The 24,285-nt window shown below is 39.6% G+C and overlaps 1 protein-coding gene across 8 annotated transcripts in view; it reads left to right on the top strand.

The window, feature by feature from the left end:
• Nucleotides 1-24,285, top strand: part of cep170aa (centrosomal protein 170Aa) — a 38,036-nt gene that overhangs the window by 404 nt on the left and 13,347 nt on the right. For 6 of the 8 annotated variants that reach the window (XM_044040023.1, XM_044040020.1, XM_044040022.1 and 3 more), the window contains exons 2-10: nt 9,794-9,853; nt 10,862-10,998; nt 13,862-13,951; nt 14,884-14,962; nt 15,173-15,231; nt 15,349-15,586; nt 17,210-17,347; nt 20,682-20,849; nt 21,225-21,530. In XM_044040023.1, coding sequence (XP_043895958.1) covers nt 10,894-10,998; nt 13,862-13,951; nt 14,884-14,962; nt 15,173-15,231; nt 15,349-15,586; nt 17,210-17,347; nt 20,682-20,849; nt 21,225-21,530 — 1,183 coding nt within the window. In that variant the 5' untranslated portion in view covers nt 9,794-9,853; nt 10,862-10,893. Of the gene's footprint in view, nt 1-9,793; nt 9,854-10,858; nt 10,999-13,861; nt 13,952-14,883; nt 14,963-15,172; nt 15,232-15,348; nt 15,587-17,209; nt 17,348-18,002; nt 18,773-20,681; nt 20,850-21,224; nt 21,531-24,285 lie in introns of those variants that run through there. The other 2 variants (XM_044040019.1, XM_044040025.1) reach the window with 2 other exon arrangements.

Raw genomic sequence — 24,285 nt, 5'->3', positions numbered from 1 at the left:
TATACTGTTATGCTAATAACGGCACAGTCTGCTTTGACTGTGTTGGCTAACTGTATGGCTACTATTGTCAGCAGCAGCGGCATGACCAGCGTGTCCTGCTCCGCCTTTGTAAAACCACACAGCCTCACCACTCTACTGCCTGCTCTATTACCGGTCACATTGTCTCTATATGCTCCATCATTATATTTCCCAATGACCTGTTTTTCGCCCTGTTAGTTACATCCTCCTGTAACCGCATGGAGGCTGTGGAGGCAGCGGGATGCACATCAATGACGAGCGGTCGCGTTGAACGCTTTGTGCTTCCCTCACTGGAGACACACACTCATCTCCGAATTTATTTTAATCAATTTAAATTAAAAATTTAAATCTAATAGTATGCATTTGACTGTGTTATTATGTGGCTGCAGCGTTTGCTGATGTCCGACTCGCTCCTCCTCCTCTTCTCCTGTGTGGAGGCTTTGTTTTCGTGGGGCAGATGTAGCTGGCCTACATGCATCCGTTCTCTCTTTGTGTTTTATGACTTTGAGTTTTGCTGTCATCAGCACATAAGTAGTGGAATCCCAAATCATTTCGTATACATACATTTCCACATCTTTAATACTGATGCTTTTCATCTCCTAATTAGGATGACATCTTAATCATAAACACAGTAAATGGTGTTTGATCATCAGGGCCAGACCATGATGCATGACAAATAATTACTAAGTTGTTCATCTGTTTGAAACACTGGAAACAGACTTCCATTCAGGGCCGCAGCAGCCTGGTTGTATCTATTCATCTCAATAATTTCCCTTTATTGCATTTAGTGCAATAAAGTCAGTGAAGGTTACATACATTCCTGATAATGGTTTGTAACACAGTTAACTTGTCACATACTGGGCTGATTTGTTCTCGAAAGAGCTTAAGTATATATTGGCGACTGCAGTGAGAGTTGTTGGTCTCCTCCTCCTCCCTCAGCTGTAAGAATTCAAATTTTTTTGGTTGTGAGCCATAGAATGTGCAGATAATACCATCCAGTCCAGTTTCTTCTCCTTCCTCCCTCTCTCTTTTACCCTGCCTTTTTTCCACCCTCTTTCATGACCGCTGAAAATGTGGCAGACGGCAAGCCGGTTGGCTCTGCAGGCAGTTGCATTTTTGAAAACTGTCGGTGTTTCACCAGAGCAATGTTCATTGCAAAATGTTGATCATAACAGGACATCATGTAAATAAATCGTAAAACGGCACGTAGTTGTTGAAATTGTCTTGGATTGATTGTGTTCCTGTGAAAAACTACTAACCTTGGCATCATATGAATTAGTGTTCTTGTTGTTAACAGTCTGTGTGTATTCATAAGTTTACTATTAACACTGAACTGACAAAACAAAAACAGTTGTGCTTCTTTTATTTATCTTTGCTACTTACATTTGCGTTCTTGATAGAATCCTGTGGTAAATTGTTGTAGCATGATCATTCATCACAGTCCATGGCTGGTACCATGGACTTTGTTGTCTATGGCTATTGTGTGTAGTAGGAAGTTTAGGAAGTGAGTTAATTTTACTTCACTGGTCAGGGAGTATTATTTGTGACTCAAAACAACCCTGCCTGAAACTTATTATTCCATTAAATTCTACTCAAGTGTTTTCTTTAAGCGCTTTTTGTATGGTTAAATATAGCAGTGAATCTCACTTCTGTAATCTGTCATGGCAGAAATGTTGTCAGGGTTATGTTGTCAGGGTTCGCACTGCTCGGCCTGGTGAGGCTCATGCTTGTGTGCGGTGAGAGAGAAAAACAAGGGAGGTGTACGGAGAAGTTTGAAAATAAGAACAAATAACTAATCATTGGCTTTTTCCTTGTTATGGAACACTGAGGGCGAGTCTGTTTTTTTTGCTTAATTTAACTTCTCAAAATGACAGAATTAAACGGATTGAACTTCACATCTGTTTTGGGGTGTAACATACTCCCTAGCGAGTTTCCTGTATTTTGTGCTTCTTTCCACTGCAGATATTGATCTTGTATTTTGGTATTTTCCTATCCCAATTGTCCTATTATGCTAACGTTTTTTCCTCCTCACTATTTTTGTCAGCTGCTGCTAATGCTATCACTGTGGGCAGCATAATGCTGTGGCCATAATCGTGACAGGGTTGGCCAAATACTTACAGTATTCCTTTTCAAGTGCCACAGGTCAGTCATTATCTGTTCAGCCAGGGCTACAAAGGGCCATGAGAGAACTCACCAGCGCTACGGGCAGCTTGGGGCAATCGTGGCCAAGTGGAAAGGGAACTTCACTTGTAACCGGAGAGTCGCCGGTTCAAATCCCCACCCGGCCAAAAAGGGCTGGGGTACCCCTGAGCAAGGTACCCAACCCCCAATGCTCCCCGGGCGCTACTCAGTATGGCAGCCCACTGCTCCTAATTCTAGGATGGGTCAAATGCAGAGGAATACTTTCCCTAAGGGGATTAAAAAATTATAAGTACAGCTTTTATAGCTATATAATACAGTGATGTATTCACAGTTCTATGTAGTGGACTTAAAGCTGCAGTGCGTAACCTTTGTTGTTTTTTGTTTTTCTGCCTCTGCCTGGTCTTTCTGAACAGAAGAGATATGACAGTATTTATATGATGCATCCTTCATCTGAAAAGGGGCTCTGTTAGGCAAAACTATCAGACCTGACTGAGGGATTGTTTGTGTGAACACAAGAAGTGTTTATCCCTTCAAACTGCTAAATGACCCGTTTTTTTGAGCAATAGAATTTACCTCTGAAACCTTTTGTCAGCACTTGTTTTAGTTTTAGTTGTACTCCAACCAGTTTGCAGTCATCTCGCTTTACTAGCGCAATGCTGCAATTGGGTCCATCTGTCCTGACATAAAACTTCCTGTGTACAGTGCAGGAACATCACCAGGTGACCTGAGATCTGGCATTACACAGTACAGTTTTAAAAATGAATGAATAGGTTGTTAAATATGTAATTTAGTGAAAACATTCCATACGTAACAGGCCCCCCTTAACTTAATGCTTAATGTCCTGTTTCTTCTACATTTTGTTTTGTCCTACTGAGAAAACTGTCTCTTGAAATAAGTGTATCTCAGAGTGCTATCTGTACAATGCACTGCATGCTCACATGACTTGATCACATACACTGGAACAGACAATGCTGCAGGACATTGTCTTCATCATTCTCTTGGATTATTAATAATCAATTATCTCTTCATATTCTATAGGAATAATCACTTAATTTTCTCATATAGTGCCGAAGGGAAGATCGTTTTTATTATTATGCCTTATAGTTTTCAGCATGCATGAAATCAAAATTTCCATATGTAGGTCTGTAGGTCATGAGGTATACAGAGGTCACCGAGCATGTGGTGTCTTTATTTCTTAAGGCCAGTGGGTGTGCTCACTGTGCTGGGTTGTGTATGGTAATAACAATGAAGCGGATGGACGGATGCTGGCTAAATGGAGGTTTTTGCTTGTTTGTTCCTCTTGCCAACTGTGATGTGTGTGTGTGTGCATGTGTGTGTGTGGGGCCGCTTTTCAGCACCATATGGTCTTTTTTGCTGCATTGGCTTTTTTTTTTCACCCACATACTACATGTCCTGTATAAGCCACATTAACACACATGAAGCCGCTGCTCACTGAAGTTTCTGCCGACTTGAAGTTTTATCCTGACATCATCATAATTTATCATCTCACATGGTGCTATATACCTGTCATGAAAAGATTAATGTTGGTGTGTAGTCTTTATCTGGCAGCATAAATTATTGATGGTGTATAGTATGCCTTCTTAATTCTTTATTTAATATTCAATTAGAATTTTAAGTTAAGTACTTTTTTTTTTAATCTAATGCCAGGATTTAGATTTATAGAAGCACAGTGGGGAAAGCATGACCCACTTTTCTTTGTCATTTAATACTGTGCATATCTCCATGTTGTTGTATATAAACTTGTCATTAAACACGTGAAAAAAGACAGTTAATGCAGTTGTTCTCTGCATTTAGTATATGTGTATTTGTGGGTAGCCTTGGCTGGGATACAAAGGCCCTGTTTTCACCAAGTGGTTCAGTTTACTTCAGTTTGGTATGGTACATTATGCAATTATTTGTGTTTCCATTGTCAAACATTGAGAACGGTACCAAAATAGCCAATCTGTACCACCCTTCCTCTGGGGTACCTAGCACAGTGATTCAGCTCCTATGGGTGCTGATTGGTTGACTGAAAATCATTGGTCACATGACAGCAGGAAATAATGGTGGCGTTTTGCTTAGCAACTTCCAGCCTTTTCTCAAACAAAACCAATCTTCTTGTGATGAACAGCCACATGCCAAGAAATGCAGGATGTCCTCCATTGTCATCTTTTGTTTACTACGTTGTGTTCTTAGTAATGGTATTCATTGGCAGGCAACACTGTGTTTTGCTGGTATGATGTCACTTAATTTACGTAGCTGACACAGCTATCACCCTGTGGTGGAAACAAGCCAGATCAGGGTTTTCTGTTCCAAATTGCACCACTGTACTGCTCGGTAAAAACGAGGCTCAGCTGCCAAACTACATTCAGCTTTAGGCCTCTTTACAAGCCTCTATAATGGCAAACTCAGAATACAGGCTTACTTATGAAGGATTTCAGCCTGCAGCATTGGTTGAGGCTTTTCTCTGACAAATTACTGAATTGAGTTCAGGTATCAGTGGTGCAAGAAAAGAAAAATGTTTAGACAAGGGTTCTTTCTCATACTAAGTCAAATAAGGTTACCCTAACAGAATATATCTTTTAAGTATTTTCCCTTTTTGCTGGCTTTTTTAATTTTAGAGTTAAAGTAGGCCAACTTAATTCAAATGTCAAATGGAATCACCCACTTTGAGACTGAAAACCCCAGAGCAGCCAAAACATTGGACAAAAAAACTGTACTATTTTACTGCTATCATATAAAACTCTGGTGATTGACTAGCAGCCATGTAAGCTCATATGGGTTAGTTGTATCACACATGCATACAAAATCTGTTTCTAGAATAGCTGTATAAGTGTGAGTTATATGACACCACAGTGTTCACAGGTGTCAAAGTAAGATATACAGGAGGGATCAGCAAGTACATTTGGCTAATAATATTGGCAAGGTGATAATGTGGACTTGTCTTTAATCAACAACTTGCTCCAATGACTCGTTTGATACACAAATGTGTGCGATGCAGAGGATAAAATGTCAAAAAATGCTCTTAACAAACTATATTTTCCCTTTTTGTTCTGTTTTTTGTGCATCGTTTACATTTTGAGAATCACTGTTTCTTTCAGTCTAGCATATGATAATAGTTATTTGAGATTTATTCTCCAAACCTGGCTATCCATTAAAACATCAGTGTTTGAATACATGAATACATTTTGTATGAAATTGTAATTGTTTGTGCAGATAAGCAAATAAAACATTTATCATCTGCCAGGCCAGATACTGCTGCTGGCTGGCCAATTTTACCTTATGGGCCGCCAGTTGCTGACCACTGGTATAGAGTATAGTGGATATTTTACCTTTAGTTATCATTTACAATGACAACCTGGACTATATAGTTTATATATCAAGGCATATTTTTATCTCAGTCACAGAATAACACTGTACCTCTGTGTAGACAATAGACTGTAACCCTCCTCCACTGAACACTTTGATCTCTGTACATCGAGAGAAGAATCACCGACTGGGGATAATAAGAAACCTTTGTCTGTCTGTCTGCCTGTCTAGCCAATGTGTTTGACTGGCCAGACATTGTTTGGTTGTCTCATGATCATCCTTTTCTGTTCTTTACACCCCCTCAGGGTCTGTAGGCTTCCCTGCTCCCAAAGCATCTCTTGGTTTACAAAACCAATTCACCCTGTTTTCCGTTACTTCCTGACTATGACTATGTCCTAAAATACCTTCCTACTGCAGTTTTGAGGGAATATCCTGCTGTGTTCTATTTGTCTTTCTACTGGCTTTATATCTACAAGATGCTGTCTTACTCCACTTAAAGAAAAGCATAACAGAAGCTGTTTGACTGAGTAACTGGATGCAGAGTTTAGCAGCCACAAGTTCATCGTTTTATCGTCGTTGCACAACTTAAATATTGATAACAGCATCAATGTCAGAATGACTAAATTGTCTGTCCTTTATTCAGTCAGAGGATGCTATCTCTGTTAAATTGACTGTAACCACAGTGCTATTTATATCAGAACATCAGTTTTGCTGATGTTGCAAACATTAAGTGCATCATCTCATGTCTACCATTTCTGCTCGGAACAAACTATCCAAACATGACCATTCATTGCATCCCGTAAAATGACTGCACATAGACCGTGCCACTGTTTTTACAATGTCAAAGTTCTGTAGAATCAGCATCCACCTTGTTAAACACACCCTTACTAGGGCAATGTTTGGCTCACATCATGAGACAATGAAAAAGTGTGTGATGACAGCATGAGTGGTCTCTCTGTTTGTGTCGGTCTTTTTCTCTCTCCTACTGTCTTTCCTCACTCTTGTTTGCTTAGCATGTTGGTGTTTGTGTCAGTGCATGTTGAGGCTACACAGAGCATCTGTCAGTGTGTGTGTGTTGTGGTGTGAGTCAGCTATGAGGATTGTGATGGTTTGGAAGGTTGGAGGGAAAAAGCTGATGAGTAGTACTGATGGTCACCCAGCTGTTGCATCATCGTCATGCCTTCATCATGCTCCCTGAGGCCAGATGCTACATGGAGAGCAACAGCCATGTGTTACAGCAAAGAAACATATGACGTGAAATAAACTGTTGTCGGCTTATTCTTTTAGCTTGTATTTGTGATTGGTTTGAACAGCCTAAAAGACTGCTCAACAGCATTTTTCCAGAGAATGGAAAGATAAAGGCAATTTGTCACAGTTAATCAGTCTTATCACCATGCTTATTTATAGTTTCTGAACATTATAAAATATATCCTTGCATAGACTAAGTTGTGTGAAATCAGTCCCCAAACGAATTCCCTCATGACAGTGTGAGCTGCCTCACTGTAGAGACACGCGGTTTTCCATTCATGTTGGTCTATAAATCAAAGTAAGCTACACTCACTGTGGATTCAAACATGAGAGTCCAGCACAGGAAGTGTGTGCATGCTTCCTGTCCTTTCAGTCTCCTCCATACAAAGAATTCCCAGTCATCTTGGAATAATCCTGGCCTTTCACGCCTTAATCCTCTGCGTATGTGTGCATCTGTGTGCATAATAATTTGTGTGGGTATGTGGACGATGTGAGTGTATGTAAAGGTCTGAGGGTTGAGGAATTCCTGCCAAAACTATGAGGTCACTATTCCTTCTTGTTAGTCCCAGCAAGAATGCTGATGAATGGTTAGAATATAGATGAGAGAGATCCGGGACTTGAGTTTGATTTTAGCCTGTCCTGTCTAAACACATAAACATATATCATCAAGTAGTGTTTTTGTAGTTTTTATTGCTGTATGTCTTTCTCTGATGAATGACTGAATTGCATTGATGGTTGTCATTGATTCTACAAAAGAAATCAAGGTTGAAAACAAACTGTTTTCATCAGTGAAACCTTTTTTTTCCTTTTATTCATCATATACAGTAGAAAATGGAATATTTTTAAGTTTGTTGGACAAATCAAGTAATTTCAAATCTTACAAGAGAGAAGGTATATTATTTGTAATATAACATTAAGTCTTAAAGGAACACATATTTAGCTGACAGAACTTCCTCACAGCTGTGTCTCCTTTATCAGACCAGCCTCTGCATTCCTCCAGCTGTGCCTCGCTTTCATGTGTGATAGTGAGAAGGCTGTTTTTTTGTTTTTTTTTAAGGCACCACACACACAGGCTGGCATGCATCATGTTCAGCCTCCTCAACAACCACACTCTCATTAACCTTGCAGACTGCAGTGAGTGTGCAGTGGTTACTGCGACAGCAAACTCTCTAATGGTTTGGTTTGAGTGAGGAAATGCAACCACACATTTTTATGGTGTAGTGCAGTTATTCTGTTTCTCTAAAAATATATGCTTTGCTTTGCACCCAAGCACAATATCTGCTTTATATCCATCATATCTGACATGCAATGTGGTCATGTGAATATAGAAATGGCGACAAAACAGTAGAGGAACATGACATGTATTTGCATGAATGAGATATGATTTTTAGATTTAAGATCATTGGCTGCTGCATCTGTTGTCCTTTCTTTCAATGTAGTTCATTTTGTCAAAACTATTACTATTAAATGTAGTTGTATATGTGAGGTCTGTTATGTTGGGATGGATTATTGTGGTGACAAATACATGTATTTGAAAGTTATTAATGTGTATTTGGTAGAGGACAGCATACGTTTTATTGTGTTTTATGAGAAATAAAGTATTCATTAGCCTGGTCCAAATCCACCCTAAATGCATCCAATCTTGGTCATAAAGTTCTTACTTTATTTTAGGCCGTTTCAGTCGTCATGTGCTTCAACTTGAAGGCAAAAATAACGGGTGTATGTCAAGAAAGCTTTTTCTGTGACTGATTCTGTGACTTACTACTGATTGCAGTATATTCAGATTGCTTATCGCTGCTTATTATGTCTGCCGAAATGATTTGTTTGAGAGACAGCAGTTGGAATAGTCACTTTCTCAACAGTAATCATGTAAGGAACCATCTGAGGTGTGCAGTTGATTAAACTTTTACCCTGGGGATTTCTGTGTTAGTATACATAGTACTTAAGAGGTTAAGTGAGTTTGAGTTTAGCTCAATAATCTGTAATTCCCTCTCTGATGGGCTTTTCTTGGTACTTTCTACACAAGACAGTACAGTAGAGTATTAAAGTGCTTTCTAAAATTACCATTAACAACTCCCCTTCCTATGAAACCTGTGTTAAATGTAGAAATAAATAACTGTAACTTGAACAACTTTCTTAATTTTAGTACAACGTAAAGGCAGTAACTAAGAGCAGCAGTTTTTTAAATTGGATTTTGTCTCACTCTCATTGATGTTGTCATTATCTTGTGACAACAAATATCCAATTATGAAATGAACTTGTGGCTGCTAAACTCTGCATCCAGTCACTTAGTCAAACAGCTACTGTTAGGCTTTTAAACTGAACAACAGCAAGCAGTTAGAAAAACAGTCATACAAAAGTGTAACATGGCTGGCTATTAGTTCTGCTGAATGTTGTTCTTTCAGGGCCGGACAGTCAGAAAGTCAGAGGAGCTGGCTTTGACCTCCTTTCCAGCACATCTAAAGAGAAAGAGGGAGAAAGAGGGAGAAAGAGGAAGGGGAGGAGGGAAGCGGGAGGGAACAGAAATGTCCTACTGGTGAGGCAGGCCAACATTCCTACATCACTTCCTCCTAAAACATCTGGCAATGATCAGAGCAGACGGGTAGAGAAAAAGGATGTGTGTTACTGGATGGATCACTGTTCATTTCCAGACGTAGACACGAGTGAGGCATCACATTGCAAGACCGCCCACTCAGTCTCATTCCTCCTACCAGCACAACAAAATGAAGCAAGATGGAGCGTTAACACTTCATTTGTGATTCTTCTGTCTATCTAAACTCTTCTTTTCACACTATCTTTCATATATCACTGGTTATTGGGGCTGCAACTAACGATTATTTTCATAATTGCAGAGTAATTGGTCCATAAAATGGCAGAACATGTTGAAAAATGTTGACCAGTGTCAAACTGAGAACCTGTTATAATTCTTTTTTTTCTTTTTTTTTAAAAAACCACTTTGATTAATAATGGAGTAATTACTTTAGCCCTATTGTTTATTGTGTCATGATACAAATGAACTGTTTCTAAGAGTGCTATAAACAAACTAAACGCTCTCTTCCTACTTTTTTCCCCTCAGGATGGCCTAGCTGAGTTGTGCTTTCAGTTTTCTATCACCAGTGAGCTACCTGGACCACAGGTATGTTGTCAATTTTACTATTTTTTAACAGCTTTCTTGCATTTAGATTGTCTTATGTCTGTACATGTACACAAACAGGCATAAGGAGGTAAAGTCCAAGAACTTCTCTGTGCCACAGAAATTTATTGAGGACACAGTGTTTGAGTTGGTTGTAGATCTTCCTCAGGTGAGACAGATGTTTGATTGATCACTTCAGGAATACACTGCCTGGCCAAAAAAACGCACTCATTCACTTTGGCATTGTTTCCATAAGCTACTGCAATGTCATAAGATTTATTTCCATCCAGTGTTGCATTCATTGTTCACCAAGATCTTGTATTGATGATGGGAGAGTCGGGCCACTAAGCAAAGCCTTCGCCAGCACATCCCAAAGATTCTCAATGGGGTTAAGGTCTGTGTGTGAAAATGATGTCTCATGCTCCTTGAACCACTCTTTCACAATTTGAGCCTGATGAATCCTGGTATTGTCATCTTGGAATATGCCCATGTCATCAGGGAAGAAAAAAATGCATTGATGGAATAATCTGGTCATTCATTATATTCAGATAGTCAGCTGACCTCATTCTTAGGGCACATAATGTTGCTGAACCTAGACCTGGCCAACTGCAGCAACCCCTTACCTATTTGCTTAGTTTAATCCAGGTGGCGCCCTTTTTTTGGCCTGGCTGTGTATATCCACATTGGAATTGAAACTTTGTGAAGTGTGAAGGCTCTACCTTCTTTTGTACCTACTGTATTCTACTGGCCCTGCTCCTTTAGTTAACTTAAGTTAAACCAAAACAAAGATTTTATTTTGTTTTGTCTTTTACGGTTTCAGATTTGTATTTGATGTGATGTACTATTAACATTAATTGTTATTGAAGGACTGGATTTTTAGTATAACGTTAAATGGATGTTCATATTATGCTATAAAGATGAATCTGCGGGGTCTAATGAAGCTTATTGAGTTTTCTGTTTATTGGGTTACAGATTAGTTGATCGGTTATGTATTTGCTTTTGACTTAGCAGGAGTGTAGCAGAGGCGGCAGCAGGGAGCAGAGATGAGTGTGACCTCCTGGTTCCTCGTGAGCAGTGGGGGGACTCGCCACCGGCTCCCCCGGGAAATGATCTTTGTCGGCCGGGACGACTGTGAACTCATGTTACAGGTAAGAGAACAAACGTGCTTGAATGACATTTTTGCTGCAGTCGTCTAAATAAAGCAGATGTTGTTGGGTGTATTGTTGGATTTTCACTAATCCAATTTGTGAATGTCCTCTCTTTCTTAAGAATTTCAAAGAAGAACATTTAAATTCCTTAGGAAACAGAGCCTGACTCTCATTAAAATATCATATATATATTGTCACATGAATAGGCTGCTGACCTCACGCCGATAAAATATCTGTTTACTGAGTCTGACTGAGGACACAACAAATGAGCCTCCATGCTGCTGCTCTTGCAGTAACAGAGCTTGTTTTGTGTCTGTGTGTTTATGTGTGCATGTCACTGAGTCTGTGTTTGTGTACTGAAGCTGTGTCCCTGCAGCTGCATACAGTACATCCAGAGACCACGGGTATGCTTGTGTGTGTGTGTGTACCTCTGGTCATTGCACTATTAATAGAAAGTGGGGCAGATACCTCTTGAGTTAGGTCTTATCTGACTGAGTCACTTGTAGTGGGTAGAAAGTGTATCTATGGCCAAAGCTCCCTCTGTTATGATGACATTTCATGTATTTCTTGTAGTCAAGTTATCAGTTATCAGACTGACTTTACTATCTAATGAAACTTTTGTACCTATATATTTTATTACCACATTAAAGTTAATACATGTTTTACTCTATGTACAGGGCTTTTCTAACTTTTTAATAATAAAAATATATAGATTCCTTGTAGGGAATTTGAATAATGTAACCATGCCTTCTGGATACAGTTTGGACCCACTGGTTATGTTGCTCCTAGCAGTATAAAGTCTTAGAAATCTAATCCAGTAATGGGACCTGTGTGTTGGAAGAGGAAAGCAGAAATGGAAAAGTGAAAGCTTGTAAAAATGCATTTGATTTATAAATGAAAATGAACATGGGACTATTCCACTTTCTAAAATCACACTCTTCACAGTTCTCTCCTTGCGTGCAGAGACTTCAGAACAGCAACAAGGACAGTTTACTATACATGTAGAATTTTATAATACCTGCTTTATTTGCAAACAACAAATACCTAATTTGTTTCTGATCTGTTTTTATTTTTTTTCCCTATGAATCTGTGTGTTTCTGGGAGGGTTTTCCCTGTCATTGTGATCTTCTTTTGAATGATACAACATTAGATAAGGGAAATCTTCTGCCTTTGTGCATGTGCATGTTTGTTTAACACTCTCAGTGGTTGCTTGCAGTTGTCCTCCATGTGACTGCATGCGTGTGCCAAGGTCTCATCACATGGCTAAACTGGCTGCTCGTGTCATGCGGCTTCAAACACAAATGCACTCACTTGCAGGAAAAAATAAACACCTAACATTTAATAAATGAATGATCGAAAATTATCACACACGTTTCATTAGTGGTCTGCGAGAGTGTTATGTTAATGTTTTGGTGTCACCTAGGAAAAATTAAGGCACATGCTTATATGATTCTTACAGTTCTGTTATTTACAAACTGGAAAATAAAATGTAATTATTATTTTTTTCTGGGAAGGAGCATTGAGAATACAGGAAGACAGCACTATGATGGCAATCTGAGTCATATCTGTCAGAATTATATCTTCTGTCTCTAGCTGAATGGATGCGTGTGTGCGTGCGTGCGTGTATACTTGTAGTGGAGACCAAAACCTTTGTTTAGGCTGTCAGAATGAATGGCAGTCAGTGCAGTGTCATAAGTGTGCATCTGTGTGTGTATGTTGATTAAAATTTGATCTGCCTTATGTTGTCTTGTGTGCCTCTTCCTTTATCACTCAATCTTTTCACTCTGAGTGGCGAACAGTCACTTTTTTGTTTCCACTTCACATTTGTATTCTAAGTAGGGACTGCATTAACTTCATTTGCTCAGCAGTATACTGTATCCTTAACACCACTAGTTGGCTCTGTGGTGTGAGGTACAATAGGCACCTCAGTTTGTTTCCATCTTGTTTGATCTGATCCAATCTCACTACCATAATCTGTTTAAGGTGAAGCTCTGGCTGCTTCCCTTTGCTGTAATTAAGTGCTATCATGAAACCAAAGCATGCGTGTACTTGACCTTAGTACAATACTTTCTTTCTTCTCATCACACAAATGACTTGTTTGTTTGTTTTTTATATTCATTTTTGTTTTCACAAAATAAAAGTACATGAATCAAATTAAAATAGGTTTTGCTTCGGCAGTGATGAAACAAACGATTCCAGAACACTTTTTTGTATATCTGAAGGGCGTCCTAACAGACATTTTGGAGACACAGCTAAATTTCCCCCCCATTTGGTGTCAGCGCATACATTCTGAGACATTGATATGGAGGAATATTTGCCAGATTCCACAGTTCACCGTTTGTGTTGGAAACAATTTATCCTCAAAGCAGCTGATGGGCTTGTATCTGGCGCCAGCAGGAAATCAATACTTTTACCTCCTCCAGTCCTTCATTACTCAACTGTTCTCCTTTGTGCATCTGTCCATGTATGTGTGCGTGTGTTGGTGTGTACAGATCTGCATGAATGTCAAGGTGCCAGTATGATGTTAGACATTGAAATACCTGCTGACATTGCTTTGGGTTGTAACATTGAGACTTACTTCCAAGGTTCCATTCCTGACAAGATGCTCATACCTCCAAATATTTAACATGGTACAGTTTGCTCCATTCCCACAGCTTTTATTGGCTTCTACAAGAAACAGTTGCTCTGATGCAGTTCATTTAGCTCACTTTCTCCTTAACCTTTATGCAGCATAGGTCAAAGGCCAATGAGGAACCTTTTTAGTATAGCAGCAAAGATGAAGAGTGAAACATATTTCTTCTGCATGTTCACATTTGATCTTAATGATGGGTTAATCACGTTTGCTTGTGTTGTTGTTTTATAGTCCCGCAGTGTGGATAAACAGCACGCAGTCATCAACTATGAAACAGGGACTGATGAACACAAGGTCAAGGACCTGGGCAGCTTAAATGGGGTGAGTACACAGATGCAAATGTGCAAAACAAAGTGAGGTTAAGACAAAAGGTAAAAGTGAAACACAGAAATGGTGAGGACAGGACAGAAAAAAAGAGAAGAGGAGGGTCACACAATGTATGGGGGATGAAGAGAGATAAGAGAATGATTTTAACCTGCTGGTGTGAAGAAATGAGGTTCAGATGAAGATGGAGACAAATCAAGATATACAAAGGGGAAAAAAGACGTAGATGGAGATGAGTGAAGGGTTAGAGGCTAACCTATTTTGAGAGTTAATGGGATGAGGACCTAATCAATCTCTGTGTCAATGAAGATTTATGTCAGAGCTGAGGTCAATTTTAATCTAAACCTAATTATGCAAATCACAACTTAAGGGCAAAGTCTTGTGATTTTAAAAGGGTCACTCTGCCACTAAAATGAAACACCTTTAGACCTATAACTAAGATTGATCTTAGAAAACATTTTTACAGTTCCCGTTTGGCATTAGTCATGTGTGGTGATTTTTAGCACTCACAGCCACAGTCCCACAGATTGGACACACATGCACACTGCCTTCACATCCTCTCCCGCTCTCAGACAGGAAGCAAGAGTCAAAGCCACTTCCTGCTGTGTCATTAACAATCCAGCTTCTTTAGCTGGAGTCAGAGGAGGTTTTCCCCGGCTGAGTCAGTGGATATAAAGAGATTTGCCACAGTAGTAGTGAACCTATACTGGAGGTGTTTTACTACTGGGTTGTAAAACTGTCATTAGTTAATCTCAAGAAAGAGGACGTAGAGATGTTTTATTATAGCAGCTGAAGCACCAACACAATTTGGACCATCAGTCAACTTGTTATATTATCTTCCTTTACTATAATTGTTGTTGAAGTTGTGGTATTTTTATTACGTTATTGTTCATTTAAGATTTTACCTTATCTTTCCCTCCCCACTGCAGACCTTTGTAAATGATGTCCGCATCCAGGAGCAGATGTATATCACGCTGAAGCTGGAGGACAAGCTGAGGTTTGGATATGATATCCTTTCACTTTGCTGGTCTTCTTATCTCTCCATCCCTTCACACATTGGGCAGTGTATATTGTCAAACACATTGCCATGACCATATGGACATTTATACATGAATAATGTTTGGTATATAGCGTCATTCATGCATAAATGTTCACGACAAAATGTTTGGTGTGTATGAAGATAGTAGAATTTACAGCCTTTTCCCTAACCTGACACACATACCAACCTGTTCACGGTGGTGAGAGGAGAGCTCACTGTGCCCGAGGAGGCACTCAAGGCAAGAACACTCTCACACACACTCGCATGTTCACCAGTATACACAGCCATATACATTATAGTTCTCTAAATATTTGTTTTAATTAACAATATAATAATTAATTTCATTTTTCTCTAGCATGAAAAGTTTACAAGTGGCCTCCAGCTCAGCAAAAAGCCATCTAATGGTGAAACCACTACCACCACCACAACTTCAAGCCACAAGTCCCCCGCGAAGACCCCAACAAAAGCACTGAGGTCTCCCAGTGGTGGCACCCTGAGGCCAGTAGAGAGCAGAGCAGCAGATGGGGTCGTGTCCTGCAAAGAGCCACCAGCAAAACATGTGGACAGTCACAAAGCAGAGGAGAGGATGGGAGGTGAGATACGGCAACTATGGAAATGTGAACCTCTGTAAAATCTACCTTCAGGACCTTCTTATGGGTAGAAATAAAGTGATTTGCCTTGATACTATTATCTTATTTCAGTGTTTTAGTGCGATTTTAGTACTCTTAAGGTGCTGTAGGCAGGTCATTTTATTCAAAATAATACAATTTTGGAATTGTGGATCTCTGTCCTGAGTCCCTCTCACCAGATGAGCAGAAGAGGTCAAAGTCTTATGATGAAATCATGCTGAAACAGAATATGGAATGGAATTGTTGATCAATAACACTAACAGTATCTTGTTTACCACACCTTAAATTTATATTATGAATTAATGGATTTTGCTACGTTTTGTTTAATCTACCATTTGTATTCTATCCTTCAATTTTATATTCATTTAAAAAGTAATTTTCTCTTCATTAAATACCAAAATAATTTAACAACTTTATATCAACCGTATTTGTGCAAGACTCAAAAATGCATATTAAATTATGCTGTATACACTGTTTGATTTGGAGATGTTCTATAAAATTTATGGTGGATTTTCCTTTCTAAGGAAACCAAACGTTTTACAGAATATTGTGAAATTAAGTGTGGTGGAGATTTATTTCAGACCAGTAGGGGGTGGACGTGCTCCCCAGGAATACCAACAGTCACTCTTTGATAAAGTAAGATGAATGTAATTCAGGTTTGATGTCAAAAAATTACATCACTGACCAAGCTAAGGTGCTGGCAGGAGCCTGGATGATTTCCAGATGTTGAAACAAGGCCACACAGGGCTTGTGTTATTGCACAGATTAAGCAATAATAGGATCAGAATGCCTGCATAATGCAAAGCCACATGCCAGCACTAGTTGCACACATTACACACATTTTGGCATAAAACAAGCAAATATACACGTTTGCTGTTGTAAGTCAACCCATCTGCTGCACATGTTTTTACACAAACCTCTCTGTGGTTCTGAGGATGTAATCCTACAGTATTACTACTGTAATGCCATCACCCAGATATTATACCACATTGAGACTATACATTCAGTAGCTTTTATAGAGAATCCCCCTCTTACTGCGTGCTATTTGGCGCTGAGCATCTATAATTATCTGTAGAATCTGTGATATAACTTCCATTGCTCAGGATGGGGAGTACTTATGGAAAATAAGGGAAGGAAAAGGAAAGAGCTGAGAGATGTTAACACAGGATGAGGCGTCCTCTGACACAGTGGTCTAAGAGGCAACATTACCAGTTAAAATCTGGCTGGAGACCTCTGGTAAGTATGTGTGTGTGTTATTCCGCTCTATCTTAAGCTTTTCCTGTTGCTTTTCTTTTACGGTGTCCAATTCTGCCACAGGATACTCATCACATGACCGCTTTAAGTTTGGGAAATGGAAAAACCCTCTTTCATTTAGAACATGTGTTTGAGAGAGAGGGTGAAATAAAGAGAGAGCGCATGATAAAGAGAGTGTGCACGTGCACTAGTTTGCTGAAAATAGGTCAGTGGGGCAAGTCCTGACTAGAGGATATGTCACTTTTTGGCACCACGATAGAGTTTGTCAGCAGTACCAGAGTATGTAAGCTACACAGAAAACATGACGTATCTGCTTGTGTGCATCCATCTCAGCGGATGTTGCAGCACTCCATCGTGGGACGCCTCTGTACGGCCAGCCGTCTTGGTGGGGGGATGGGGATGCAGATGACGAGAACTCCTTCAAACAGGAAACAAAGTCATCCTCCAAAAAGCATGACAGCTCCATTTCAGGTAGGATGTACTGCTGTTAAAATCTTCCTACTGTCATTAGACACATCATCTCCTCACCACTATATGTTTCATACATGCTATGGAGAAAATATTCCCCAAAAAACTGGTCCTGCAAATACATTTGAAGTCGACGTTATAAGAATGTTTGTATCAGACACCAAACCTTGTTACTGCAAGAAAGGTGGAAAGCTTATTATTGCTGGAAATGTTGTAAAAACAGCAACTATACAGAAAACCTGTAAAGTAACAATACCATGGCCACATTACACACTGACTTCATACAAAATATGATGTAATATATCAGTCTTTAAAATTTTGTGTGCAATTGTATTCATTCAGTCATTGTTGACCACTTCAACTTCCACATGAGGGTCGTGGGGGTTCGAAGGAGCCAATCGCAGCTGACATAGGGTGAAAGGCGGGATGCATCCCCGGACAGGTTGCCAGTCCATCACAGGGCCAACACACAGAGTTGAACAGCCATTCACTCTTGTCAATCTAGTGTGTAGAATGTAGAGGACATGCAAACTCCACACAGAAAGGCCCTTGGTTGGACCACAACCTTTTTGTTGTGAGGCAACGGCGCTAGCCACTTCTCTGCCGTGTGAGCCCTGCATAACTTTTAAATATTAAAACGATTGTCATATAATTCACCCAATATTGATTAAGAAGTGCCCATGAAAAGATTCAAAAGTGAATCCCACTGCTCAAAAAACGTGATTGTCCATCAGTTTAATGAGAAATACCACGACAAACAAAAGTTACGTACTGCAGCTTTAATGTATTGGCTATTTTAAAGTGTAAATGTAGCACATTAAACACAGCCACTATCTTCTCTGTAGTTTATGTGTGAAGCTGACTGGTTTGCTGTGTTTGTATGTGCATCAACCAGGTGCACCCTATAGATTTTGTTTCTCAGAGCTTGTATTTGTCTCTGTTTGCTCTTAGTGTGTTTATGTATGGTGACCATTGCACTGGGGGTGGTCCCGTCGGTTGGAGTTGAATAGCCAGTGTAACAAGATTAGAGGTTACACCAATAGGAAGACAGCTTGGTGATGCAAAGTCAGTCTGTGGCCAGGCTGCTTTATTCTGCACCATTGTAGTCAGAAAGAGTGTGGGGAGGTAAATCAAACACTGGAGCAGACTGAAGCATCCTCATCCTCAATTCTCTCACCATATCTGGCTGAAGACACTGAGTGTGCAACATCTTTACCTACTTTAAAATGGAAATTACGTGTATCAACTGTCAACAGAAAGTGTTTTTATTTGTTTTTTGGATTTTTGCAGATCGTTGTTCTGTGTTATAGAAGACATTAGCAAGAATGGTTTTGGATAAAATCTTTGTGAGCATAGCAGGGTGAGTGAAAACCCTAAAGACTTTCCAAAACAATTAAAAGGAATTGGCAACTACAGTCATGGAAGTGGGTGAGTGAGGGGAATTTTGTCTGTGGAGAATTGACTTTCAGATTACGTGCAGAATGGATGTTGTGATGTTGGATTTGTTGTGTGAAGTCACTTACGTGCTCCCAAAGTTGTTGCACACACTGTGTACATGTGATTGTAACAGTTGACGTCAGCTGTAGCATGTGAATAGGGAAGTGAAAGAAATAAAGAGAGGTTTCAAGCTGGAAGTGATTTTGTTTGTGTTTTTGTTTTAATTTTTTTTTTTTTTGAAATTTTAATTTAATTTCAATGTGTGTGCCTTTTCTATTTTTGGTCTCAAGTCGAGGCCACTTTGGAGTTTTATTGTAGCGTCTTTTCTTCATCTCTTTCATAGAGAAAACACTAACACACACACACATACCTTTCTGTCACTCTACACTACTGCAATCATTAGTTAACCACTCTCTAATTCTCTGGTAAGTGCTGCTTCCAATTTCAAATACGCTAATGGAACTGGGAAAGCGCCTTCAATTAAGATCGGTTTGTCATAGTCTCACCATGTGGCCAGTTAAATATTTGAAATGAGAAGTCAACACAGGCCAAAAGGTAATTGTTTTTCCACTGTCATTTAAAGTCAGTCACTCTTCCCTCTTAGCGGACGCATTTTGTTAGTGTGTCATTTATTCATTTTCACAGAAATTCATATGGGTGCTTCTCAGACAAACCATTTGACCTATGGTGATATCAGGGGAAGTTCTCGTTTACTCAGTTAATTATAGTTTCAAGGAGGAAGGGAGTATTTACATGGTTCTTTGTAGAGATTGATCAGCAATTATACTATAAACACACTATAACTGATGCTGTTTGACATAGTTGTACATGTTTTGTAGGACTTCTGTGTCTGGTATTACTTTCTCAGTTGCATCTAGTTTGTTGTTTGTTCTTGGTGTTTTATGGCAGTTGGCATCTGTAATGTTGCATCACTACCTTCTTCTTTTTTGTTTGTGTCGTTTCTTCCTATATGTGTGGTGCATCTCCAGTATAATTTAACGTATTTCATCTACCTCATATTTGTACGCTTAAAAAAAAAAACCTCCATGTTATAAATCCTCACAAACCTGCAAAGCAGCTTATGCCGCTAACGCTGACCTCAATTCAAAAACAAATCCAAGATTTGTAATTTAAAGAGATTCTGTTTAAGGATTCTGTTTTTGGGAAGAACCATATTTGGCACATGAATATTTACTTCAAATATATCACATGCTAAATGTTTGACTTTAATTCTACTTGTATATAAGTAAATTTGTGTTTCTTGTTTGTAATTGCAATTTGCCATATGTTCCTATGTTTGCTCCCCAACATGAAGCAGATGGCCCTCTTAATTCCTGAAAGCATCATTTATCATATTCATACCCCACAGAGGCTGTTTGTTAATATGAACAGATGAGAAAATAAATGCTCCTTATTGTAAGTGCTCTAGAACACATGTTACCCTGATTGACTGTGTCTGTGTGAAAGACAATGGAAAGAGATGACCAGTAGCGTATCATACACTTTATGTCCATGTTTTGTAAATTTGCGTCCTCCCCAAGAAGGAGACTGTAATTGTGATACACGCTTATTAAAGAACAGACTAATTTGAGGCCTTGTTTGATATTTCACTTCCAACCTTTGAAATGAAGTCAACAAAATCAACTTTCACTCTGGCTTTTCAGCACAAGTTTTATGTTATCAAACTAGTTCAGACAGAAGCTGTGATAGACAGTGATATTCCTGTACAATATCACTGAAACTGAACAAAATATGAATTCACTTATGGGCATATAACTGGTTTGTTCAACTTTTCTGTTATAAAAACTATTATATATATAGTATATATATATTATAAAAACCTCAAGGTTCCCTTAAAATTCAAATCATTGGTCAATCAATGGTTCTATATGTTTTTCAGTGTCAGATAGCAAAGAGGCACGTCGAGGGGAGAAAGCTAAAGAGGATGACCTGCATGCATCCACCACCAAAGACTACTTTGATATCCCCACCAAGGACAGTAACACAGCCAATAACGGCATCCATGAGATTCCCACTAAGGACACTGAGGGAGGTCAGGCCGCTGCAGGTAAAGTTTAGTTTTCATTTATTTTATTCATTTATTCTGAATAAAAATACCTGTATCATTACATTTTAAAATGAGATATTAGATTTTTGTTTGTTAATATTGTGAATTTATTTCCTTTTTTAAATTGTTTATAATTATAGCAGATAAGATGTTGTAGTTTGTGACAAAAGTACACATTTTAATTTCATCAAGATGATATTTTCAGGAAAAATGTTAGATCCTTAATGGTAGAATTAGATATTAATTTGATATATTGTTTAGTAGCAACCTATTATATGATGATGTCTATGTATTTTTACATAATCTATTTATGCCAACATTGTATTCAGTAATCTTGACTGACACAGTAACAAAACTGCCATTTCTGCTCCACAGCTCAAGGTCACGCCTCTTTCACCATTGAGTTTGACAACACCTCTCCGGGGAAAGTCACCATTAAAGACCACGTGTCAAAGTTCACGCCTGACCACCACAAATCTCGCTCCAAGAAGAGTGGAGGAGGAAGTGGAGGTGCAGTAGGGAAGGACCTGAGTACACTTCAAGTGGCTATGATGGCATCAGAGAGCAAGGTGGCTGATTGGCTGGCCCAGAACGACCCCACTCTGATTCGCAGCGAGTCCACAGAGGACGACAGCAAGAGCATCAAGAGTGACGTGCCGGTCTACCTCAAAAGATTGAAAGGTGGCAGTTCTTTTCTTTGTCTGCCTATTTTGTGAGTTTGTTGCTGTACCCTTTTCTGTTTCATCATTTTGTTTGTCATTCTTTTTTGACACAACCATCTATTCTACAATAATACTTTCCTCTAGCATTATCAATTGTTGCACCAGAATTATCACAATAGTAGTGTTATACCTCAATATCACAAGATTTTACATGCTGTACCATTTGTCTCTCCCTCAAATATATGAAGACTGGGTAGGCTCTTGTTAAGAGCTGGGGTTGTTGGCAGTGGTAACCAAACCAGGGGATTAGCTGCTACCAGACAGAAACATTTAAACCCTATCTACTCCTCTTATGCACTGTCAGCCACTGACAAGGCTTAGCTTTAGTAGCATAGCACAGCCCCCATTGGATTTTCACATTTTCACCATTTACACATAATATTCTCTAGTGTGGATGCTCTATGTATTCACTTTATAGCCGATCCTCTTTGGCTACAAGCACTACTCACCTGTGTTTACCTATGTGGACATGTTTCTATGTATCCTTGGGGTAAAGTTTGACGTTGCTGACTATAAACTGCATCCCTCTCTATGTCTGTTTGTTCCATTTACCTGTAAGCTGACGCAACGGCTGATTACTGCTGCCAGGGGAATTTGAATGAAGAAACTCTGTTTTGTGTTGCCTTAGTTGTGGTAGACTATACAGTACACTGGTCATGTGTTGATTAAATGGAGGCTATGATACTGATGCTGATTTATGATGCTGTTTATGTGTGGGGGAGGGACCAAGAGCAGTAGTTGATTAAAATGGAAGTCTGTGAGGTAGCTGGAGTCAGAGGAGCTAATTCAGTAGATGGACTCAGTCCTACATGTGTGACAACTGGCTGACAGAATGGCTCACCTGATGGATGATTATGCTGCTAACTGAATGACCGTCTGACTGACTTTGAGACTACTAAATACTGCAGTTCCTGAGATGCGCCTTGGTATTCAGTCCCTGAAGGTGATCGGAAAAAAACTATGAGAATACTAGGGTTGTTACAGGGGTTACAGCAAACAAATAATAACCACTGAAGACAGATAAATGGAGGGTGGATTAAGGAGGAGAAGAGGGAAGAAGAGGGCAAAGAGGGATGGATAGAGGACAGGTGGATGGCAGCTGAAATAGGTACAGGGAGGAGATTGTTGACAAAGTGATGAGGGCAGGAGAACCTCACTGTAATGCTGAGAACAGCATTTGCAGCAATTACAACAAAGGTGACTGGACAAAGAAGAAGAGCGGTGAGAGAGGGTTGTTGTCTGGACTGCAGTGCAAGTAGAAATGGATGTTGGTGGGGAGAGAGCAGTTTTTGGTAGATAGTTGTTATAGAAACAGTGTTGCAAGTGATGGCAGCAGAAGAGAGAATAGAGACGTACATTTAGAAAAAAATAGTAAGCAGTGAACATCTGTATGTGTGTCTATTGGTTGGGTGACTGAGGCATGGGCTCCTTATATTTGGATTTGTGTGGCAGATGGGTTTCATGCCTGTGTTTGCTGCATGTGTGTGTGTGTTTGGAACATGCTCAGCACCGATCTGCGGACAAGCAGTGCAGCATGTGTTAGAAGAGGCATGCGAGATGTGCGTAGGGTGTGTCATAGAGGTGCTCGGCAGAGTTGGAGGCAGAGGTTTACTAAAGAGATTGAGAGGAGGCAAACAAGCCAAAGCTTTTTTGATTTGGAACCATTAAGGTGAGTCTTTCTCCTCTTCTTGTAGATGATGCATTTGATTTTGATGATTTTACTGTGTTATTTCTGTTAGTGTTGGAACATGAACTGTCATGTGTGTATAGCTGTAACCTCCAAAATGTATTGGATTTCCCTTGCCAATAAGATTCTGACTCTCGTCTCTAAATTTTAGATTCATTGATTATATTGAGAAGACGTTCTTTTGAGTAAGATAAATAGAACAAGCATAGCAAACACATTGATTGAACTTCAGTACTGAACTGTGTGATCATGTGATCATGTTTGGGGGTTGCACATTTGCTTATCTGTTTGCTTTTGCAGCTGTGTGCACACGAGTGTGGGTGTATACTTGCATTTGTTACCTTTGTAAGACCTCTTCATAACCATAACCTAATCAGGACCAGTTGTCCTCATGGAGACAAAAACTGGTCCTAATGAGGCAGAATCTCATTTGTGAGGAACTGGTTAAGTTTAGGGAAGAAAATGTGGTTAGGCTAAGCTTATGATTAGTTATTAGTTTGTTATGGTTCAGATTAGGAATAACATCTGTTTTGGCCATTCAAATGACTGGAAGTCAATGAGAGTCCCTAAAAGGATAGCTCAAACCGGTGTGTGTGTGTGTGTGTGTGTGTGTGTGTGTGTGTGTGTGTGTGTGTGTGTGTGTGTGTGTGTGTGTGTGTGTGTGTGTGTGTGTGTGTGTGTGTGTGTGTGTGGCCAGCAGAGACAGCGGGCAGCTCCACTGTGATCTCATGGTGATAGTCATGGTGGGGTGAGTGGGGCAGAGCACTGGACTCTCACAGAGAGCTCTGTTCTCCTCTGGCTGTGCCAAAAGCGCCTTTGTCCGAGGCACATAGCATGAAAGACCTGCCACTGTGTGTGTGTGTGTGTGTCTTATCTGCTGATCTGCTAAAGCTATAGCAACACACTGCAGCTCATATGGTATCTTTTACCTCCTTTTAATGAAATATGCTTTATTTCATTTCATTGATGATGAAGTGAAGGAGAGCTGAAGGAGGAGGTGGATAGGAGAATGTAACACATTGGCTGC

The sequence above is a fragment of the Solea senegalensis genome, linkage group LG12, assembly GCF_019176455.1.
Source record: "Solea senegalensis isolate Sse05_10M linkage group LG12, IFAPA_SoseM_1, whole genome shotgun sequence".
In the NCBI taxonomy this organism is placed as follows: Eukaryota; Metazoa; Chordata; class Actinopteri; order Pleuronectiformes; family Soleidae; genus Solea; species Solea senegalensis.
This window is presented reverse-complemented; position numbering and strand designations above follow the sequence as displayed.